Raw genomic sequence first — 22,669 nt, 5'->3', positions numbered from 1 at the left:
CAGCTCTGCTGTGGGTGTCCTCTTGCAACTTCCTGTTGGGAATGAGAATATCCCACAAGTAATGGATGATCCGTGGACTGGATACACCTTACAAGAGAAAAAGGCAGTTTCCCTGTACTATTAGAAACAGTTATGCTTTAAAGGGACAGTCTACTCAAAAATGTGTATTGTTTAAACATATAGAGAACACCTTTACTACCCATTCCATAGCTTTGCTATATTAATATACTTTATAATATTTAAACCTCTAAATTTCTGTCTGTTTCTAAGCCACTACAGGCTGCCTATTATCTCAGTATTTTTTTTAGCTTTTGACAGCTAGACAATGCTAGTTTGTGCATGCCATATATATAACATTGTGCTCAATCCTGTGGAGTTATTCGCGAGGCAGCCCTAATTATCTAAACTGAAAGTCTGTAAAAAGCCCTTAGATAAGGGGCAGTAAGCAGAGGCTTAGATAAAAGGTAATCACAGAGTTAAAAAAAAAAGTGTATTAATATAAAAGTGTTATACAAAACTGAGAATAGGTTATAAAGGGATTATCTATCTATATATCTATATATATCTATATATATCTATCTAAGTACTTCCAAACAGCAGGCACTCACTGGACTTTATAATAAAACATATGAATTTATTTCAAAAAGACAAACGTTTCGGCACTACATTGTGCCTTTGTCAATGTCAGTAACAAGAAAACAAACAGAGTGCAGCTCCACACCCCAAAAATCAATGATCTATCTATCTCTCCATCTATATCTATCTATATCTATATCTATTTTAACAACAATAATTTTGGAGTAGACTGACCCTTTAAATTATATCCCTGTGCTGAACTTTTATCAGGCGTGTTACTACTTTATCCAAACTGATTGGGACCGGAAAAGGGTTGGATTTCAGAATGCATGAAAGTATGGATATTGGAATACCGGATTTGGGAATATGTACCTGTATCAGGTAATACAGCTGTGTGAGCTATTTAGCAAATAAGATAATGGATACTGAAGTGTTGAAAACTTACATTTCCTGACTGCACAGAAACAGTTGCTGAAGGCAGATAAAACCAGCCATATTTCCTTCTGAAGTGTAAGCATAATACTATAAAAATGTTCTCTTTAAAAGGGACAGGGAAAAAAAAAACAACAAAAAAACTTTTTTTATAGATGTTAAAGGGACACAAAACCCCAAATTTTTCTTTTGCGATTCAGACAGAGCATAACATTTTAAACTGCTTTCCAATTGAATTCTATTATCTAATTTGCTTAATTCTCTTGGTATCCTTTGTTGAAGCAGCAGCAACGCACTACTGGGATCTAGCTGAACTCTGAGTTAGCCAATAAGATGAGGAGTATATGTGCAGGCACCAATCAGCAGCTCCTACGTCTACCTAGGTATCCTTTTCAATAAAGGATATCAAGAGTACAAAACAAATGAAATAGAAAAAATAAATTGGAAAGTTGTTTAAAATCATATGCTCTAGCTGAATCATGAAAGAAAAACATTGGGATGCATGTCCCTTTAAGTTATACATAATGAAACAACTGTATTTTTATTGAGGGTTTTGTAATTTTTAGAACTTGAAATGCACTGACTTCTCAAAGCTAACACTGCTGCATATCTTTCCCTAATTGGATTTAACTGATGATAACATTAAGACTATGGGGCCCATTTAACTAGCTCCGTAGTTAAATAAAGACCGCTGCTCCATAACCCTGTCCGCCTGCTCTGAGCAGGCGGACAGACATCGCCGCAATTCAACCCGATTGAGTACGATTGGGTTGATTGACAGCTCCCTGCTGGCGGCTGATTGGCCGCGAGTCAGCAGGGGGCAGCGTTGCACCAGCAGCTCTTGTGAACTGCTGGTGCAATGCTGAATACGGAGAGCGTATAGCTCTCCATATTCAGCGAGGTCTGGCGGACCTGATCTGGATCAGGTCCGCCAGACCTTGTTAAATATAGGCCAATGTGTAGCCTTGTTGCCTGCAGACTAAAGTCCAAATTTTTTTCTCCAAATAAGGCAAATGGTTGGTGGATTTTGCCTATAAAAGACAACTGCAGCAAAGATGCTGTTAGTTTTAAAAACCATTTATACTTGCCTGATATTTAAGTAACATAAATCAACCTCCCAGGGAATGGTGACAGAGACTAACTCATTTGAAAGGGCGCTTCTATAAACTCTTATCAGCTGCTTGCCTAACAATTGCAGTAGGAGGAGAGTTAATGCATTCAAAACATTCTCACATTCACTTAGTATGCGTCTCATGCCCCTTTAAGCATTTATATTTACCACCACTGTAGGGAATCTATTTCATGAATAATTTTTTTTAACATGGTCTTAAAGGGACAGCCTACACAAAAATTGTTATTGTTTAAAAAGATAGATAACATCTTTACTACCCATTCCCCAGCTTTGCACAACCAACGTTGCTAGATTAATATACTTTATAACCTTTAAACCTCTAAGTTTCTGCCTGTTGCTACGCCACTATTGACAGCCTCTTAATCACATGCTTTTGTATTTGCTTTTCACAACAGGAGACTGCTAGTTCATGTAATAACATTGTGTTCAAGCCTGGGGAGTTATTTAAGATTTAGCACAACATAGTACTAAATGCAAATCAATAAATAAGTCATGTGATCAGGGGGCTATCAGAAGAGACTTAGATACAAGGCAATCACAGAGGTAAAAAAACTATTAATATAACGGTGTTGGTTATGCAAAACTGGGGAATGGGTAATAAAGGGATTATCTATCTTTTAAAACAATAAAAATTCTATTGTAGACTGTACCTTTAAGTTGGAGTGTTACAAGCTGAAGAGTAATTTGTGTAACAATAACATTTTGTCCTGGTATTGTGCGGTATGTGAAAACGTTCTCCCTAAATTTCACTAAACCTTACCAAAACCTTTGAAAAATGCCTTAATATACTTATTTTATAATAATAATTGCCTCTCCCTGTTCTATGCTCCAATATGTTTGTGTCACGGAATGTTTCCTGCTTTAAACAGTGTTCAGTTAATATTGGTCATTCTAGAAATAGTTTCTGCACAACTATTCAAGATGAGGCCTAACTAGTAAAGCCTTGCTTTTGTGCTGCCTCTTCCTAAACAAGCAATCATCCTACGGATCTTCTGTGCCACTGTAGTGTTTGGAACTAAACATTTTAGGTGACTTAAAGGTTGATAAAGGCCAATAGCACATTAATAAGTCACAGAGTCTAAAAGCGGAGAAGGACTTGCATAAATTCAGGTGCCAGGGAGCCAAGGTTCCTAAAATGTTACTTCTGGTTTCTACAATACTGCATAAGGCAACTGAATTGTCCTTATCAATCGGTGAGCAATACTAAGATTAAATACCAATCCACACTGCATTAAGCAAACCGTTTGATGTACAACAGCATATTTTAAAAAGTTTAATTACTGATCTTTCTTATGCACAATAGATCATTTGACTTTAAGAGGAGGAGTGGATGCCAGTCAATATGTCTTATCAAAGAGGGTTTTGCTGGTTTTTTTTTAGAATAGTTCTAGTTACATAATTGTTTAGACAATATTACTGCAAGAGATAACTATGGGAGTTAGTCTACATTATTATTCAATATTGCAGTTACATTTTCTAATGTACTTTTCCTTTATCTTTACGAAAGCGTATGTACTTTTGTAGCACTCAGAGCTGTATGACAAAATAGAAGAAATGCATCATTGAACATGCCTGGCATTGACTCTGACCCCCAGACTAAAGGGAAAAAATGCAATATGGAAAATGTAATTTTAATGCATGCAATAGCTTATAGACCTATGCTCCTTTGAAACAGTCAATTACACATGATTGGGGGAGTGTCGGAGTGTTAATGACTACTCCCTTATCCTGCGTGTGTAAATAAAGGGGATGCTGACATTAACATTCCATCACACGGAGTCATGCGATGAAACAAATTAACAGGAACAGACTGGATTACAAAGTTTATAATATGGTCACATGTAGTTGCAGTTTAAGCTACTTGTTATATATTTTTCTCTGTTGACATAGAGTTTACTCTCCCACACTATACGCACAGCATAAATACACAGGCCCCTACTTAATCTCACACTCAGCAATTTAACAGAACTCATTTCACAACGTTGCTGTGAAATTTACTCCTTCGAATTAGCATTTCTGATCTTTTGCATAGGCTGAAGTACACATATAAAAGGATTTTAAAAATTTAATAGCCAGTTCGAAAAATGACAAGCTAGCTATATAACTTAAAAAAACAAGGAGTGAAGCAAGGGTTTTGCTAAAATATATGTATAAAATAATCCAAATATTTAGCAATGAAGGAAAAGTACTAGCAGTCGTTGCTCACTGGCTCCAGAATTTCCCAAGCTCTGAATTATAGTACTCTCTCTATTGGTTTTAACTCTGACTCAGCGGTACTCATAGCCACTCTTATTAAAAGGCACCAGAACTGCATAAAAAGCATTAGAGTTAAATTAATAGAATGTTAAATAATGAATGTATATTGCACAGTTGTGTCATTAGACATAACTAAAAATCTCAAGGTGTTTACTGCCCCTTTGAGTTCAAATAAGGATTTTGAATTGGATTGTGAAGGACACATAAGTATACAAATGGACAGCATAGGACAACACATAAGTGGAGAGTGAGTCTGGCAGAGGCACAATACAGATCGTGTGAAGGAAGATAAAGATTGTAGTATACAAAGGTGAAAATAAAAATAAAAAAAATGAATGAGTGGACGTGTGCTTTAGTTGTATCACATGTAAGGAAGGGCTAAATATGTCCGATGTTCCTTAGATGATCTCAAAGGGATTTAGCAAGTTTTAGGATTAGAAAGGGAGAGAGTATGAAATACAATATAACCACATATATAAAACTGTTGTAAAATAAAACTAGTGTAATTTAGTGGCTGAATTAAAGGGACAGTAAAGTCAAAATTAAAACTCATGATTCGGACAGAGCATGCAATTTTAAACAACTTTCCAATTTACTTCTGTTATCAAATTTGCCTCGTTGTCTTGGTATCTTTTATTGAAGAGTAAAACAAGGTAGGCTCATAAGAGCTTAGGAGTGTGCACGTGTTTTGCAACATTGTATGACAAAGCTACAAATAATATTGCAAAGCACTGCTGCCATAGAGTAATAAGACACGTGCACACTCCTAAGCTCTTATGAGCCTACCTAGTTTTACTCTTCAATAAAAGATACCAAGAAACAAAGCAAATTTGATGGTAAAAGTAAATTGGAAAGTTATTTAAAATTGCAAGCTCTGTCTGAATCATGAAAGTTTAATTTTGACTTTACTGTCCCTTTAATAGGTATGCTTAAACTAGGACTATCACGCACAAATGATTATATACTTAGTATTATGATGTTGCTTACCCAATGAATCAATGAAGTCTTTGTTATTCTGGTAAAATCTGACGTAAGCAGACAATTTGGCACTAACAAATATTGTCAAAAGCTAGAAGAAAAATAATAAATTGATAATGATTATTATTTTATATTACAAGCAAATATTTTATTGAGGATTTCATTTTGAGTTTGATATACCTTTAACAATAAACCCTTATCAATTTTAAGTCCATTAAATGTTTAAATTATCCTATAAAAATGTAACATCTTAAAAACAGTTGCATAACAATCTTAAAATATTTTAAATGGAGATTTTTTTTCAAAGTATTAAAATAAGCTCACAAATTTGGAGCTAGCTGCTGATTGGTGGGTGCACACAAATTCCTCTTGTCATTGGCTTAGCAATGTGTTCCGCTACCCCCAGTAGTACATTGCTGTTCCTTCAACAAAGGATAACGAGAAAATGGAGCAAAATGGAAAGTTGGTGTTCAAACTGAACTTTGCATATTGTATGGGAGTGCACAGGGGGGGCGCATGTTTTTGGTCACTCTAAATCTAGCACAGACAAGCGTTTTCTTTTTAATCCTTGCACTCACTGAACTAAGTCACTTGCCCACCTGGAGTAGCTTGGCTGTGACAAATGTGTTGCAGCTGCGGGGTTAATTACCCCAATAAGTAATGCCCACCTTTAAATAAGGTTTTACATGCTGCTCTAATGTTCATGCATTCCATAGGCTTTACTTGCCCACAGAGTTCATATCTTGCCCACACGCATTATAGAAGGGCATGACTGTATTAGTGCATAGTTGCTGATTGCAAGTATTTAAGAGGGGCTAGTGGCTCCAAAAGGTGTTTCTACCCCATAAAGACAGTACACACCACTAAAAACATACTTCATATGTAGGGCTTTGCATTAGGATTTGCACTGACCTATAGGATGCTCTGGACTTTAAAAAACAAAACAAAAAAAAAACACTGTAGCTCCTCCATAAAAGCAACAAAAAAATATACATTTATATTTACCTGATAAATTAATTACGTTCATGGTGGAGAGTCCACAATCCATTTTCATTTAATTCATGGGAATTACTCTTCCCTGCCACCAGGAAGAAGCAAAGATTCCCAAACCCAGAGCTCTATAAAACTCCTCTCGCCGCAGTGGAAATGCTCACGTCTCACGTATAGCCATGCCAAAGAGGTAGGAAAAGAAATAGGAACAAGGAAAGAAGATGTGAGCAAAAATAAAACCAACCCCCAAAAAACAGGGTGGGTTCTCTTGGACTCTCATCACCATTAAAAATGTATTTATCTGGTAATCCTAAATTATATTTTCTTTCATACAGGAAATGAAAGTCTGCGATCCATTACTCCTGGGAACTAATAGTAAAGCTGTGGTGTCCACGAGTAATAAATAAAAAATAAATAAAAATAAGGACAGGATAAAAAACATAATTTATGCTTACCTGATAAATTTATTTCTCTTGTAGTGTATCCAGTCCACGGATCATCCATTACTTATGGGATATTCTCCTTCCCAACAGGAAGTTGCAAGAGGATCACCCACAGCAGAGCTGCTACATAGCTCCTCCCCTAACTGTCATATCCAGTCATTCGACCGAAAACAAACAGAGAAAGGAGAAACCATAGGGTGCAGTGGTGACTGTAGTTTAATTAAAATTTAGACCTGCCTTAAAAGGACAGGGCGGGCCGTGGACTGGATACACTACAAGAGAAATAAATTTATCAGGTAAGCATAAATTATGTTTTCTCTTGTTAAGTGTATCCAGTCCACGGATAATCCATTACTTATGGGATACCAATACCAATGCTAAAGTACACGGATGATGGGAGGGACAAGGCAGGATTAAGCGGAAGGAACCACTGCCTGAAGAACCTTTCTCCCAAAAACAGCCTCCGAAGAAGCAAAAGTATCAAATTTGTAAAATTTGGAAAAAGTGTGAAGCGAAGACCAAGTCGCGGCCTTGCAAATCTGTTCAACAGAGGCCTCATTTTTAAAGGCCCAGGTGGAAGCCACAGCTCTAGTAGCATGAGCTGTAATCCTTTCAGGGGGCTGCTGTCCAGCAGTCTCATAGGCTAGGCGTATTATGCTCCGAAGCCAAAAGGAAAGAGAGGTTGCCGAAGCTTTTTGACCTCTCCTCTGTCCAGAGTAAACGACAAACAGGGTAGATGTTTGACGAAAATCTTTAGTAGCTTGTAAGTAAAACTTCAAGGCACGGACTACGTCCAGATTATGTAAAAGACGTTCCTTCTTTGAAGAAGGATTAGGACACAATGATGGAACAACAATCTCTTGATTGATATTCTTGTTAGAAACCACCTTAGGTAAAAATCCAGGTTTGGTACACAGGACTACCTTATCTGCATGAAAAATCAGATAAGGAGAATCACATTGTAAGGCAGATAGCTCAGAGACTCTCCGAGCCTAGGAAATAGCCATCAAAAACAGAACTTTCCAAGATAAAAGTTTAATATCAATGGAATGAAGGGGTTCCAACGGAACTCCTTGAAGAACTTTAAGAACCAAGTTTAAGCTCCACAGGGGAGCAACAGGTTTAAACACAGGCTTAATTCTAAGCAAAGCCTGGCAAAATGCCTGGACGTCTGGAACCTCTGCCAGACGCTTGTGCAAAAGAATAGACAGAGCAGAAATCTGTCCCTTTAAGGAACTAGCTGATAATCCTTTGTCCAAGCCCTCTTGGAGAAAAGACAATATTCTAGGAATCCTAACCTTACTCCATGAGTAATTCTTGGATTCAAACCAATAAAGATATTTACTCCATATCTTGTGGTAGATTTTCCTGGTAACAGGCTTTCGTGCCTGTATTAAAGTATCAATGACTGACTCGGAGAAGCCACGCTTTGATAGAATCAAGCGTTCAATCTCCATGCAGTCAGTCTCAGAGAAATTAGATTTGGATGATTGAAAGGACCTTGTATCAGAAGGTCCTGTCTTAGAGGCAGAGTCCATGGTGGAAAGGATGACATGTCCACTAGGTCTGCATACCAAGTCCTGCGTGGCCACGCAGGTGCTATCAGAATCACTGATGCTCTCGCCTGTTTGATTTTGGCTATCAGTCGAGGGAGCAGAGGAAACGGTGGAAACACATAAGCCAGGTTGAAGAACCAAGGCGCTGCTAGAGCATCTATCAGCGTCGCTTCTGGGTCCCTGGACCTGGATCCGTAACAAGGAAGCTTGGCGTTCTGGCGAGACGTCATGAGATCCAACTCTGGTTTGCCCCAACGATGAATCAACTGAGCAAACACCTCCGGATGGAGTTCCCACTCCCCCGGATGGAAAGTCTGACGACTTAGAAAATCCGCCTCCCAGTTCTCCACGCCTGGGATATGGATTGCTGACAGGTGGCAAGAGTGGTACTCTGCCCAGCGAATTATATTTGAGACTTCTAACATCGCTAGGGAACTCCTGGTTCCCCCTTGATGGTTGATGTAAGCAACAGTCGTGATGTTGTCCGACTGAAATCTGATGAACCTCAGTGTTGCTAACTGAGGCCAAGCCAGAAGAGCATTGAATAACGCTCTTAACTCCAGAATATTTATTGGAAGGAGTTTCTCCTCCTGAGTCCACGATCCCTGTGCCTTCAGGGAATTCCAGACTGCACCCCAACCTAGAAGGCTGGCATCTGTTGTTACAATTGCCCAATCTGGCCTGCGAAAGGTCATATCCTTGGACAGGTGTACCCGAGACAACCACCAGAGAAGAGAATCTCTGGTCTCTTGATCCAGATTTAGCAGAGGGGACAAATCTGTGTAATCCCCATTCCACTGACTCAGCATGCATAATTGCAGCGGTCTGAGATTAAGGCGCGCAAATGGCACTATGTCCATTGCCGCTACCATTAAGCAGATTACCTCCATACACTGAGCTACCGAAGGGCGCGGAATGGAGTGAAGAACACGGCAAGCATTTAGAAGTTTTGATAACCTGGACTCCGTCAGGTAAATTTTCATTTCTACAGAATCTATAAGAGTCCCTAAGAAGGAGACTCTTGCGAGTGGGGATAGAGAACTCTTTTCCTCGTTCACTTTCCACCCGTGCGACCTCAGAAATGCCAGAACTATCTCTGTATGAGACTTGGCAACTTGAAAGCTTGACGCCTGTATCAGGATGTCGTCTAGACACGGAGCCACCGCTATGCCTCGCGGTCTTAGAACCGCCAGAAGTGAGCCCAGAACCTTTGTAAAGATTCTCGGGGCTGTAGCCAACCCGAAGGGAAGAGCTACAAATTGGTAATGCCTGTCTAGAAAGGCAAACCTTAGAAACCGATGATGATCTTTGTGAATCGGTATGTGAAGGTAGGCATCCTTTAAGTCCACTGTGGTCATGTACTGACCTTCTTGGATCATGGGTAGGATGGTCCGAATAGTTTCCATTTTGAAAGATGGAACTCTGAGGAATTTGTTTAAGATCTTTAGATCCAAAATTGGTCTGAAGGTTCCCTCTTTTTTGGGAACCACAGATTCGAATAAAAACCCTGTCCTTGTTCCGTCCGCAGAACTGGATGGATCACTCCCATAACTGGGAGGTCTTGCACACAGCGTAGGAATGCCTCTATCTGATTTGCAGATAACCTTGAAAGATGAAATCTCCCATGTGGAGGGGAAGCTTTGAAGTCCAGAAGATATCCCTGAGATATGATCGCCAACGCCCAGGGATCCTGAACATCTCTTGCCCATGCCTGGGCGAAGAGAGAAAGTCTGCCCCCTACTAGATCCGTCGCCGGATAGGGGGCCGTTCCTTCATGCTGTCTTAGAGGCAGCAGCAGGCTTTCTGACCTGCTTGCCTTTGTTCCAGGACTGGTTAGGTTTCCAGGCCTGCTTAGATTGAGCAAAAGTTCCCTCTTGTTTTGAAGCGGAGGAAGTTGATGCTGCACCTGCCTTGAAATTTCGAAAGGCACGAAAATTCCTGAGGAAGGGTGTGACCCTTACCTCCAGTAATGTCAGCAATAATTTTCTTCAAACCAGGCCCGAATAAGGTCTGCCCCTTGAAAGGAATGTTGAGTAATTTAGACTTCAAAGTCACGTCAGCTGACCAGGATTTAAGCCATAGCGCCCTACGCGCTTGGATGGCGAATCCGGAATTCTTAGCCGTTAGTTTAGTCAAATGAACAATGGCATCAGAAACAAATGAGTTAGCTAGCTTAAGCGTTCTAAGCTTGTCAATAATTTCAGTCAATGGAGCTGTATGGATGGCCTCTTCCAGGGCCTCAAACCAGAATGCCGCCGCGGCCGTGACAGGCGCAATGCATGCATGGGGCTGTAAAATAAAACCCTGTTGAATAAACATTTTCTTAAGGTAACCCTCCAATTTTTTATCCATTGGATCTGAAAAAGCACAACTGTCCTCAACCGGGATATTAGTACGCTTTGCTAAAGTAGAAACTGCTCCCTCCACCTTAGGGACCGTCTGCCATAAGTCCTGTGTAGTGGCGTCTATTGGAAACATTTTTCTAAATATAGGAGGTGGGGAAAAAGGCACACCCGGTCTATCCCACTCCTTGCTAATAATTTCTGTAAGCCTTTTAGGTATAGGAAAAAACATCAGTACACACCGGTACCGCATAGTATTTATCCAGCCTAGACAATTTCTCTGGTACTGCAACTGTGTTACAGTCATTCAGAGCAGCTAATACCTCCCCAAGCAACACACGGAGGTTCTCAAGCTTAAATTTAGAAATCTCTGAATCAGGATTCCCCGAATCAGAGATGTCACCCACAGACTGAAGCTCTCCGTCCTCATGATCTGCATATTGTGACGCAGTATCAGACATGGCCCTTACAGCATCTGCGCGCTCTGTATTTCTCCTAACCCCAGAGCAATCGCGCTTGCCTCTTAATTAAGGCAACCTGGATAATACCTCTGACAGGGTATTATTCATGATTGCAGCCATGTCCTGCAAGGTAATCGCTATGGTCGTCCCTGATGTAATTGGCGCCATATTAGCGTGCATCCCCTGAGCGGGAGGCGAAGGGTCTGACATGTGGGGAGAGTTAGTCGGCATAACTTCCCCCTCGTCAGAATCTTCTGGTGATATTTCTTTTATAGTTAAAGACTGATCTTTACTGTTTAAGGTGAAATCAATACATTTAGTACACATTCTCCTATGGGGCTCCACCATGGCTTTCAAACATAATGAACAAGTAGTTTCCTCTGTGTCAGACATGTTTAAACAGACTAGCAATGAGACTAGCAAGCTTGGAAAACACTTTAAACAAGTTTACAAGCAATATAAAAAACGTTACTGCACCTTTAAGAAACACAAATTTTGTCAAAATTTGAAATCACAGTGAAAAGGCAGTTACACTAACAAAATTTTTACAGTGTATGTAACAAGTTAGCAGAGCATTGCACCCACTTGCAAATGGATGATTAACCCCTTAATACCCAAAAAATAATAAGACAAAAACTTTTTTTTTTAAACAGTCACAACAACTGCCACAGCTCTACTGTGGCTTTTTACCTCCCTCAAAAACGACTTTGAAGCCTTTTGAGTCCTCCAGAGATGTCCTGGATCATGCAGGATGAAGCTGGATGTCTGTGTCTGTAATTTTTGCTGTGCAAAAAAATGGCAAAATAGGCCCCTCCCACTCATATTACAACAGTGGAAAGCCTAAGGAAACTGTTTCTAGGCCAAATTCAAGCCAGCCATGTGGAAAAAAAACTAGGCCCCAATAAGTTTTATCACCAAATACATATAAAAACGATTAAACATGCCAGCAAACGTTTTATATTACATTTTTATAAGAGTATGCATCTCTATTAATAAGCCTGATACCAGTAGCTATCACTGCATTTAAGGCTTTACTTACATTAGTTCGGTATCAGCAGCATTTTCTAGCAAATTCCATCCCTAGAAAAATATTAGCTGCACATACCTTATTGCAGGAAAACCTGCACGCCATTCTCTCTCTGAAGTTACCTCACTCCTCAGAATATGTGAGAACAGCCATGGATCTTAGTTACTTCTGCTAAGATCATAGAAAACGCAGGCAGATTCTTCTTCTAAATACTGCCTGAGATAAACAGTACACTCCGGCACCATTTAAAAATAAACTTTTGATTGAAGAATAAAGTATAAAACACCACACTCCTCTTACGACCTCCATCTTGGTTGAGGCTTGCAAGAGAATGACTGGATATGACAGTTAGGGGAGGAGCTATGTAGCAGCTCTGCTGTGGGTGATCCTCTTGCAACTTCCTGTTGGGAAGGAGAATATCCCATAAGTAATGGATGATCCGTGGACTGGATACACTTAACAAGAGAAACATCTTTTTTCAGAGTAAAAAAAATAATAATAAAAAAATAAAATAGTCCACAAACCAAATAGAACCCAAAGAATAAAAACAGGGTAATATGCAAATAAATTGACCAACAGGCAAAATCAAAATTATCCTGAGACAACTGCCTGAAGGACTACCAAAGGCTGCTTCAGAAAAAGCAAAAAAACGTAAAAATGATAGAATTTATTATTAATATTTTTTTTTTTTATTATTATCGGTTATTTGTAGAGCGCCAACAGATTCTGCAGCGCTATTAACAAAGACGGAGTACAACAAAACAATTATAGGGATCAAATGGGTAGAGGGCCCTGCCAAGAGTTGCACTGTTGTAGTCCGCACTTGAGAAGGTGATCAACAAACAGCTGGACTCTTAGGCTTACATGCTAAGGGGGTTCAGGGGATAGCAATGGAGGAGAGCAACTGGTATAAAGAAAGCTTAGCGTAGGTTGTATACATCCCTGAACAGTAGAGTCTTTAGGGAGAACTTGAAGCTTTTAAAACTAGAAGAGAGTCTTGTGGAGCGAGGCAGAGAGTTCCACAAGATGGGAGCCAGTCTGGAGAAGTCCTGAAAACGGGAGTGTGATGAGGTGACAAGAGAGGAGGAGAGTAGGAGGTCGTGAGCAGAGCGAAGGGGATGGGAGGGAGAGCATCTGGAGACAAGGTCTGAGATATAAGGGGGAGCAGTGCAGTTGACGGCTTTCTATGTCAGAGTCAGAATTTTGTGTTTGATCCTAGAGGCAAGAGGAAGCCAGTGAAGAGATTGGCAGAAAGGTGCAGCAGATGAAGAGTGACGTGTACGGAAGACGAGTCTGGCAGAGGCATTCATTATGGATTGTAAAGGAGCTAGGCGGTAGGTGGGGAGACCAGAGAGGACAGAGTTGCAGTAATCGAGGCGGGAGAGAATGAGAGAGTGGATTAAAATCTTAGTTGTGTCTTGTGTAAGGAAGTGTCTAATTTTAGAGATGTTTTTAAGGTGGAAGCGGCAGGCTTTAGCCAATGACTGAATGTGAGGAGTGAAATAAATATCTGAGTCAAATGTGACCCCGATCCATCGGGCATGCGGGTAGGGGTAATGATGGAGTTGTTTACCAAAAGTATGCAAAAAAACACCAAGAAGTTACCTTGCAAAAATTGGTCAACATAAGCCTTATACTAAAACACTATGTGGAAACTGATCTGATATATATTGGGCATATATATAGGCTGACACACCTCCCAAGGAAGCTTAATCGATCAAATATTTTAACCAAGAAGCCAAACAGCAGAAGCTTTCTGACCATTCCTGGAACCAGAAAAGTAAACAAACAAAACTAGAAGTTTGTCTGAAATCCTATAATACCTTAAAGGGACACTGAACCCATTTTTTTTCTTTTGTGATTCAGATAGAGCAGGCAATTTTAAGCAACTTTCTAATTTACTCCTATTATCAATTTTTCTTCGTTCTCTTGCTATCTTTATTTGAAAAAGGCATCTAAGCTTTTTTTCGTTCAGGACTCTGGATAGCACTTTTTTTATTGGTGGATGCAATTTATCCACCAATCAGCAAGGACAACCCAGGTTGTTCACCAAAAATGGGCCGGCATCTAAACTTACATTCTTGCATTTTAAATAAAGATACCAAGAGAATGAAGAAAATTTTGTAATAGGAGTAAATTAGAAAGTTGCTTAAAATTGCATGCTCTATCTGAATCACAAAAGAAAAAATGTGTGTCCAGTGTCCCTTTAAAGGTTCTTACAACATCTAAGATATGAAGAAGCATGTCTGAAGAATTCAAGGATTAAGACAAAGGAGGGACACAACCTTTGGGAAAAAAAGTCAAATATAGTTCACAAAACTACCTTATGCTGATGAAAAATAAGGTAAGGAGAATCAAATGAAATAGCAGGTAACTCAAGAGACTCTTCTAGCAGAAGAGATAGCTAAAAGAAAACAAAAATTGTCTTAAACTTATAAAACCAAGAATGTGAGAAAGATTAACAAACTTCAGGTGGAACAAAACTGAAAGAGCAAACATCTGACCTTTCAAGTAGCTGGCAGATAAAGCCTTACCTAAACTATCCTGCAAAAAATGCAAAACCCAAAGAATTCTGAATATAAGAAAATAAAGGACTTCCAGTCCTTATGATAAATCTTCCTAGTCAAAGGCTTGCGGGCCTGTATCAAAGTTTCAACAACTTCTCTGCCTGAGAACTAACTGTTCAATCTCTATGCAATTAAGCTTAGAGAATCAAGATCCCAATGGAAAAACTGACCTAAAGACAGAAGAGCCCAGACTCAGGAAGAGACCAAGGAGGGCAATTTAATATCTGAATCAGATCTGCATAACAGACCCTGCAAAGCCAAAGTGAAGTAATCAGGATACTAGCCTGATCTTTGTAACCACTCAGGGAACAAGGAGGAAAAAGACATAAGCCAGACAAAAATTACCATGGTGCTACCAGAGTGTCCACAAACTCTTCTGAGGGTCCCTGAACCTCACATAGTAACTGAGAAAAATATAATGAAATCGAAAGGTCATCAGATCCATCTCTGGGAGACCCCAAAGATTCACTATCTGCTTAAAAACATCCACATAAACAGAATTTATGCTTACCTGATAAATTACTTTCTCCAACGGTGTGTCCGGTCCACGGCGTCATCCATTACTTGTGGGAAATATTCTCCCCCACAGGGAAAGGCAAGGAGAGCACACAGCAAGGGCTGTCCATATAGCTCCCCCTCTGGCTCCGCCCCCCAGTCATTCGACCGACGGTTAGGAGAAAAAGGAGAAACTATAGGGTGCCGTGGTGACTGTAGTGTATAAAGAAAAATTTTTCAACCTGATTAAAAAACCAGGGCGGGCCGTGGACCGGACCCACCGTTGGAGAAAGTAATTTATCAGGTAAGCATAAATTCTGTTTTCTCCAACATTGGTGTGTCCGGTCCACGACGTCATCCATTACTTGTGGGAACCAATACCAAAGCTTTAGGACACGGATGAAGGGAGGGAGCAAATCAGGTTACCTAAACGGAAGGCACCACGGCTTGCAAAACCTCTCCCAAAAATAGCCTCCGAAGAAGCAAAAGTATCAAATTTGTAGAATTTGGCAAAAGTGTGCAGAGAAGACCAAGTCGCTGCCTTACATATCTGGTCAACAGAAGCCTCGTTCTTGTAGGCCCATGTGGAAGCCACAGCCCTAGTAGAGTGAGCTGTGATACGGTCAGGAGGCTGCCGTCCGGCAGTCTCATAAGCCAAGCGGATAATGCTTTTCAGTCAGAAAGAGAGAGAGGTAGCAGTAGCTTTTTGACCTCTCCTCTTACCAGAGTAAACGACAAACAAAGATGAGGTTTGTCTAAAATCTTTTGTTGCTTCTAAATAGAACTTTAAAGCACGAACAACATCTAAATTGTGTAATAAACGTTCCTTCTTTGAAACTGGATTCGGACACAAAGAAGGAACAACTATTTCCTGGTTGATGTTCTTGTTGGAAACAACTTTTGGAAGAAAACCAGGCTTAGTACGCAAAACAACCTTATCTGAATGAAAAACCAGATATGGTGGATTACACTGCAAAGCAGATAATTCAGAAACTCTTCTAGCAGAAGAAATAGCAACCAAAAACAGAACTTTCCAAGATAATAACTTAATATCTATGGAATGTAAAGGTTCAAACGGAACCCCTTGAAGAACTGAAAGAACTAACACCACAAACTCCTCGCCATCCCCGTGGTAGATGCTACTTGTTCAGAGCGGCAAGGAGAATGACTGGGGGGCGGAGCCAGAGGGGGAGCTATATGGACAGCTCTTGCTGTGTGCTCTCCTTGCCTTTCCCTGTGGGGGAGAATATTTCCCACAAGTAATGGATGACGCCGTGGACCGGACACACCAATGTTGGAGAAAGATATTATTCCACTGGATGCAGTGACTAACGAATGAGAGACTGCTCCCCAGTTGTTTACTCCTGGAATAAAAACTGAAGAAATCGAACAATTGGCTTAAGCCCAGGAAAGAGTTTGAGAGACTTCCTTCATAGCTATGGTACTAAGAGTTCCCTCCTGATGAAAGCCACTGCAAAAAAAAAATTTTTTAAAATTGTCTGTCTGAAAACGGAGATAAGAGGCCAACTCTGAAAGACTGAAAACTGAACCGAGTTCTGACATTAAATGGCAACCTCGCCTCCTGAAGAAACCAAACCCCTCCCTTGTGCCCTCAGAGTCCCCCAGATGGCCCCCCAACCTGAAAGATTTGCATTCGAAGTGATCACAGTCCAAATAGGATGGAAAAAGAAGCCCCCTGTAAAAAAGCAGATGATTCAACCACCCAGACAAGCAATAACTTTTCCTGTGATCTAGATAAATGTTTAGAGGCAGCCGAGTATGGTCCCTGCACCATTGCTGAAGCATGCAAAGCTAAAAAGAGGACTCAAGTAAAAATTAGCAAACGGAAAAGCATCCAATGCAGCAAACATGAGACCCAATACCTCAATGCAAAAGAGCAACTGAGAGAAAAGAAGAGAGATGATTTTAACAAGCTAACACTCGCTGTCAAAAAAATATTAATGGAAACTATCTGAAAAACAATCCTTGTCTGAGAAACCTAAGAAACTCCATTGAAAATTGATTTTCTAACGATATTGAAAAAGAAACCACAACAGTCTGAGAAATTCTGCTAAAAGAAAAAAATAAAGTAGAACCAAGGCTTGTGGCTAAAACCTAACAGGTAAAAAATATGCCACTACGCATACTCCAAATGCATCCCTCTGTCAAAAACTACACTGAGGGGAAATAGGCCTCAACTAAATCAGAGAACCCCTCTCACTAAAGAATCAAATGGACATATTCGTTTGTAACCTTCCTCCAGGGGAAGCAAAGAAAACTAAGTTTTCTGGGAGGTGGGAGGAGTTTTATACAGCTCATGGGGTTTGTAAATCTTTGCCTCCTCCTAGTGGCAGGAAAGAGCAATTCCCAGGAGTAATGGATCGTGGACTCTCACCACCCACCTGTATGAAGAAAAAAAAAAAAAAAAAAGGGGAGGTAAGCAAGTATTCCTTCAAAAGAGAAGAAACACCTCCTTCAAGTATGTGTGTGTGTGTGTTTGTGTGGGGGTCACACATCCAAGCAAGTTATCAGTACAGTATGGCAATATGGTTGACTTAATAGAACCAAGTGCATATTAAGCAAATCGTAGATAGCCCATTTCTGCAACCACTCAATACGGCTTGGGCCATGAGACCCTTATATGAAAAGGCAATCCTATTTCATGAATGGTCTTATGACAAACACCTGATTGACTAACAATGGGAGGCCTATTTTGGTTGGTTTTGCAACGTTCACCTCCTTCAATACATCAATATATCAGATCTCTTATTTGAATGTTAGGGACCACCCTCTTTCAAATAGTGTTTCATAGCTTTACTGGCATTCGCCTTTTATGTTGTTTGTGTCAATGCATATAGATTGTTATTTTTCAAGTAAATACATACTTGTTATCCTCATAAATTGGTAAATGAGTGGTACATTAAGAGAATAAGCAGGTAAGATCTTGCATACACTGTCATAATGCTGATTGGTCCCCACGACTATTGGCTAAGGAGGTGGAAACGCCTCATTTAAAAATAAACTGTGCCATAAGCAGTGAGAGCAGCTTAGCTAAGCAGTGAAGCCAAGGCAAAATAAAGGCACCTTTTCAGCCGTTTTCTTTTTTTATACTTATGAAAGTGGCCTTTTTTAGTTATGGTAAATCCTAGCGTTTTTTAAACACTAGGCTTTATTACATTAAAAGGAGCTGAGTTTGAGGGGTGTGGAATCAAAGTTTATAATTTGGGAGTGCACCACAAAGGAAAAACACTGAAAGATGTATACATTTAATTAGTAAAGAAGCCTACAAACTGTTCAGCAAAGGGGGGTGGAAAATAGCTAAGCACTAAAAAAGGGTAAAAAGAAAGAAAAACTGTGGGGAATATAATTCCTACTCACATCGTGAATTAGTTCTCCTTCCAAGAATTTCACCGGCTTTAAAGCTAGAAGATGGTCAAGCAGAAAAGTTTTGGGATCCTTGAGTGCCCTAACGATGCACCTAAAACAAGCAAGTAAGGTTATTTAAAGTAATATTAGTCAAATAAAAATTATGCATGACTTTGAAGAAAAAACAAACAAAAAAAAACATAAAAAATTTTGCAATGAAATTATACAATTTTCAGTAGGTTAACCCTGATTCTACAGGTATTGCTGAATTGCTGCAGGTGTGCATTTATATATTTCCTTAATTGCACATCCAGGTACCTACTAAATATCCACCACCGAAATCATATACCCAATTGCTACTTTTGGCTGTTGCCATGGCTAATTATTTCCAACAGGTGCATTTTAACATTTTGCATTGTCTTACACTTTATGCACAAAATTAGTTAAAAACTGAAATATCCAACAATCAGTTATAACATTAGTAAGCAAAATTCTCTTTTCAGAAGGGGGGGGGGGGCACAAATGATTCAGAGAACATATGCATGATGTTTCACCTGTTTTTAAAAATAGGTTTCCTGTTGCTGACTATTCGTGATTTATGGCGCACTGTGTCTAAAGTAGAAAGAGCTATTTCTACTCTTGCTAAGAGAACTACCAGTCCTATAAAGGAAAGTTGCCTTTTTAAGGATCCAACGGATAAGAAGCTAGAGGCTTACTTAAAAAAGATGTACATATATCAAGGATTACAGTGGCAACCTGTGGCGTGTATTGCCACATTTGCAGGTGCAGCATCTTATTGGTGCAATGGTGCAAAAAAAGATAGCGCCTCATTGTGCAAGTAGGTTTCGAAAACAGGAATCACAGTGAGAAAGAAACAGATGGAAATATACTCACAAGAGTATTGGCACCCTTATTAAAAGTGGTGCGAATAAGCAGGCTGACGTTTTAGCAGCAGTCCGTACGCTGTAACCGGATAATATCAGAGTTCTTGAACAAGCGGCTGTGGGCTCTCCTCTGTAAATCAGATCTGAATCCTCTGAAGCCGTGCTGTAGAAAAACGGCAGCGTGCAGCTGCTCTCTGTGTGTGATCAACACTGGAAGCTAGTATTTTGCATTGACAGTCCTCGGCAAGACAAAATAAGTAAAAATCTCTACCTGTGGTAGAGTCAACTTGGCAAGCAAAAGTAGAAAGCCAAAACAAGTGAGGCTTGGTATATGAAAGAATAAAAACAATTTATTAGGTGAGCTTTAGACACGTTTCTCGGCCACAAGCTCCTGGCCGTTTCATCAAGTAAGATATATAACACATGCAATAGTAAAACACATTTAAAAAGCCTGCCAAGAAGATTGATTGGTCGATATCAGACCAATCACAAACTGTGATTAATCAGAAAGAAGCATTATCTAAACGAATGAAGTACAATTGGTAATACAAATAGTATAATAGAAAACAAACTGTGTCAAGTATCTACATAGTTGCAACATATACTTTCATATACCAAGCCTCATTTGTTTTGGCTTTCTACTTTTGCTTGCCAAGTTTTCTCTACCACAGGTAGAGATTTTTACTTATTTTGTCTTGCCGAGGACTGTCATTGCAAAATACTAGCTTCCAGTGTTGATCACACACAGAGAGCAGCTGCACGCTGCCGTTTTTCTACAGCACGGCTTCAGAGGATTCAGATCTGATTTACAGAGGAGAGCCCACAGCCGCTTGTTCAAGAACTCTGATATTATCCGGTTACAGCGTACTGACTGCTGCTAAAACGTCAGTCTGCTTATTCGCACCACTTTTAATAAGGGTGCCAATACTCTTGTGAGTATATTTCCATCTGTTTCTTTCTCACTGTGATTCCTGTTTTCAAAACCTACTTGCACAATGAGGCGCTGTCTTTTTTTGCACCATTTCTAGATACTGTGTCCTGATCAGACATCTCCAAGACCAGCTGCCAACTGCACTTTGATTATTCTCATTTGAACATTTCCATTGGGATGATAAAGATTTCTGCAACTCTATTTCAGAGACACTGACGGCCTTAGTCACCAATCTCCAACACCACTTCTGGGACTCTTATTACGATAAGCTCCTTTAATTTTATTGGTTATATTTTGCACTATTTTAGGTCATTTTGGTATTTTGCTTTTTCCAATTGTATGCACATGTTTTATTGATACAGCAACCCTCCATTATTATTTATCAATACTACACAAGTAGTGCCATTACATACAAGGGTTATATTGTTTTAGCTTTTAATCTTACCTATGGTCATAGCACACACATTACAAAACACACATCTTTACCTTGTCCCATATTTAGTAGTACACATTAATTAAATACTTCACGTTTATTTTGCCATTTGCACTTCCCAACACCCAATGGGGATTAACTAATTATTTTGAGTTCACTATTCACTTGCTTTTGAATTGTTTTAGGCGCACTCTATTACCACTTTCTTACATTTGGTATTTCATCACCTTATTGGTGCAATGCCTTGTCCGATCTGATTTCAGAGGAAACTACGGTAGAGGATATCCAAGATAGGTTTAAAGCCCTTAAAGGATTACTTTCTGTTATAATTTTTAAGCTAAACAACTAACATATTAAAGTTAATAAACATTCATTAAAACCTACTGACCTATATTTTCTCCAAAACAAAGTTTCATAACGTTCTAAAAGTTATATCTTTTATTCGCTGATGATGTCACGTTATCCTGCCCACTATTTTCAGCAATGCATGTTCAAAATACTTAAACCAATAACTTTGTGTTTAAAGCGCCATTTTGAAACCTAGGTATTGTAAACGGATTGGTACAGAGCAAAGGATACCCACGGAGTGGGTTTGGAAAACAATTAAATTTGCAGACAAGATTTCTGATATACGGTAGAGATATGTTAATGAAATGCTATTGAAAAAAACGGATTTGGGGTAGTTAGTAACAGGCATAGAAAATATTTACTTACAGTGGCCCTTTAAATTGGCCAATACCTTTATCTTTGATGCAAACATGCAGACAATTAGACTGGGAGCTAAGATGTCTAGCTTCACTGTATTAGCTCGCAGAGCTCTGTGGTTAAAATCTTGGTCGGCTGATGTTTATTCAAAGGCCAAGCTCTTGGCTTTACCTTATAAAGGTAAAACTCTGTTTGGACCTGGTCTAGTGGAAATAATTTCTGAAATTACGGATGGAAAGGGATCTTTCCTTCCTTAGGACAAGAAGAATAGACCTAGGGGTCAACAGTCTTCTAATTTTTGTTCCTTTCGCTAACGTAAAAAGGGACAGAAGTCCTCACCTTCCTCTTCCAAACCTGACCAATCCAGGTCCACTTGGAAATCCAGTCAGCCCTGGAATAAGGGAAAACAAAACAAGAAGCCTTCCGCAGGCCTTCAACAGGCTTGGATACAAGATTTCCCAGACCCATGGGCTGTGGACATAGTATACCAGGGTTACAGGATTGGATTCAAGTCTTGCCCTCCAAGGGGCAGATTTCTCTTGTCAAGATTATTCTCAAACCAGGTAAAAGAGGAGGTCGTCTTAAATTGCGTAAAGGACCTATCCTCCCTGGGTGTCATTGTACCAGTCCCTCTAAGGGAACAGGGTCTAGAATTCTATTCAAATCTATTTGTGGTTCCCAAAAAGGAAGGAACTTTTCAACCCATCCTAGATCTCAAGTGTCTCAACAAATTCCTCAGGGTTCTGTCCTTCAAGATGGAAACTATTCGCTCCATTCTTCCATTGGTCCAGGAGGGTCAGTTCATGACGACCACAGATCTGAAGGACGCGTATCTACATGTTCCCATTCACAGGGATCATCGCCAGTTTCTCAGATTTACTTTTCTGGACAAGCATTTCCAGTTTGTTGCCCTTCCATTTGGTCTGGCCAGGGCTCCCAGAATATTCACAAAGGTTCTAGGAACGCTATTGGCAGTAATCAGATACCAGAGAATTGCTGTGGCGCCTTATCTAGACTACATTTTGGTTCAGGCAATCTCATACAGAGATGTTGTTGTCTTTACTTTGTTCCCACGAGTTGAAGGTGAATCTGTAA

General features: G+C 39.7%; 1 protein-coding gene across 2 annotated transcripts in view; it reads right to left on the bottom strand.

Moving 5' to 3' along the window:
- The window catches only part of EIF3M (eukaryotic translation initiation factor 3 subunit M), a 62,477-nt gene that overhangs the window by 8,694 nt on the left and 31,114 nt on the right, over window positions 1–22,669 (bottom strand). For both annotated transcript variants that reach the window (XM_053720403.1, XM_053720404.1), the window contains 2 exons: window positions 18,634–18,733; window positions 5,384–5,465 (listed from right to left, as the gene is read on the bottom strand). In XM_053720403.1, the coding sequence (XP_053576378.1) occupies window positions 5,384–5,465; window positions 18,634–18,733 (182 nt within the window). The remainder of the gene's footprint in view (window positions 1–5,383; window positions 5,466–18,633; window positions 18,734–22,669) is intronic.

Source organism: Bombina bombina, chromosome 7 (assembly GCF_027579735.1).
Source record: "Bombina bombina isolate aBomBom1 chromosome 7, aBomBom1.pri, whole genome shotgun sequence".
Lineage (NCBI taxonomy): Eukaryota > Metazoa > Chordata > Amphibia > Anura > Bombinatoridae > Bombina > Bombina bombina.
The sequence above is the reverse complement of the archived record's forward strand: the minus strand, read 5'-3'. Positions and strand labels throughout refer to the sequence as shown.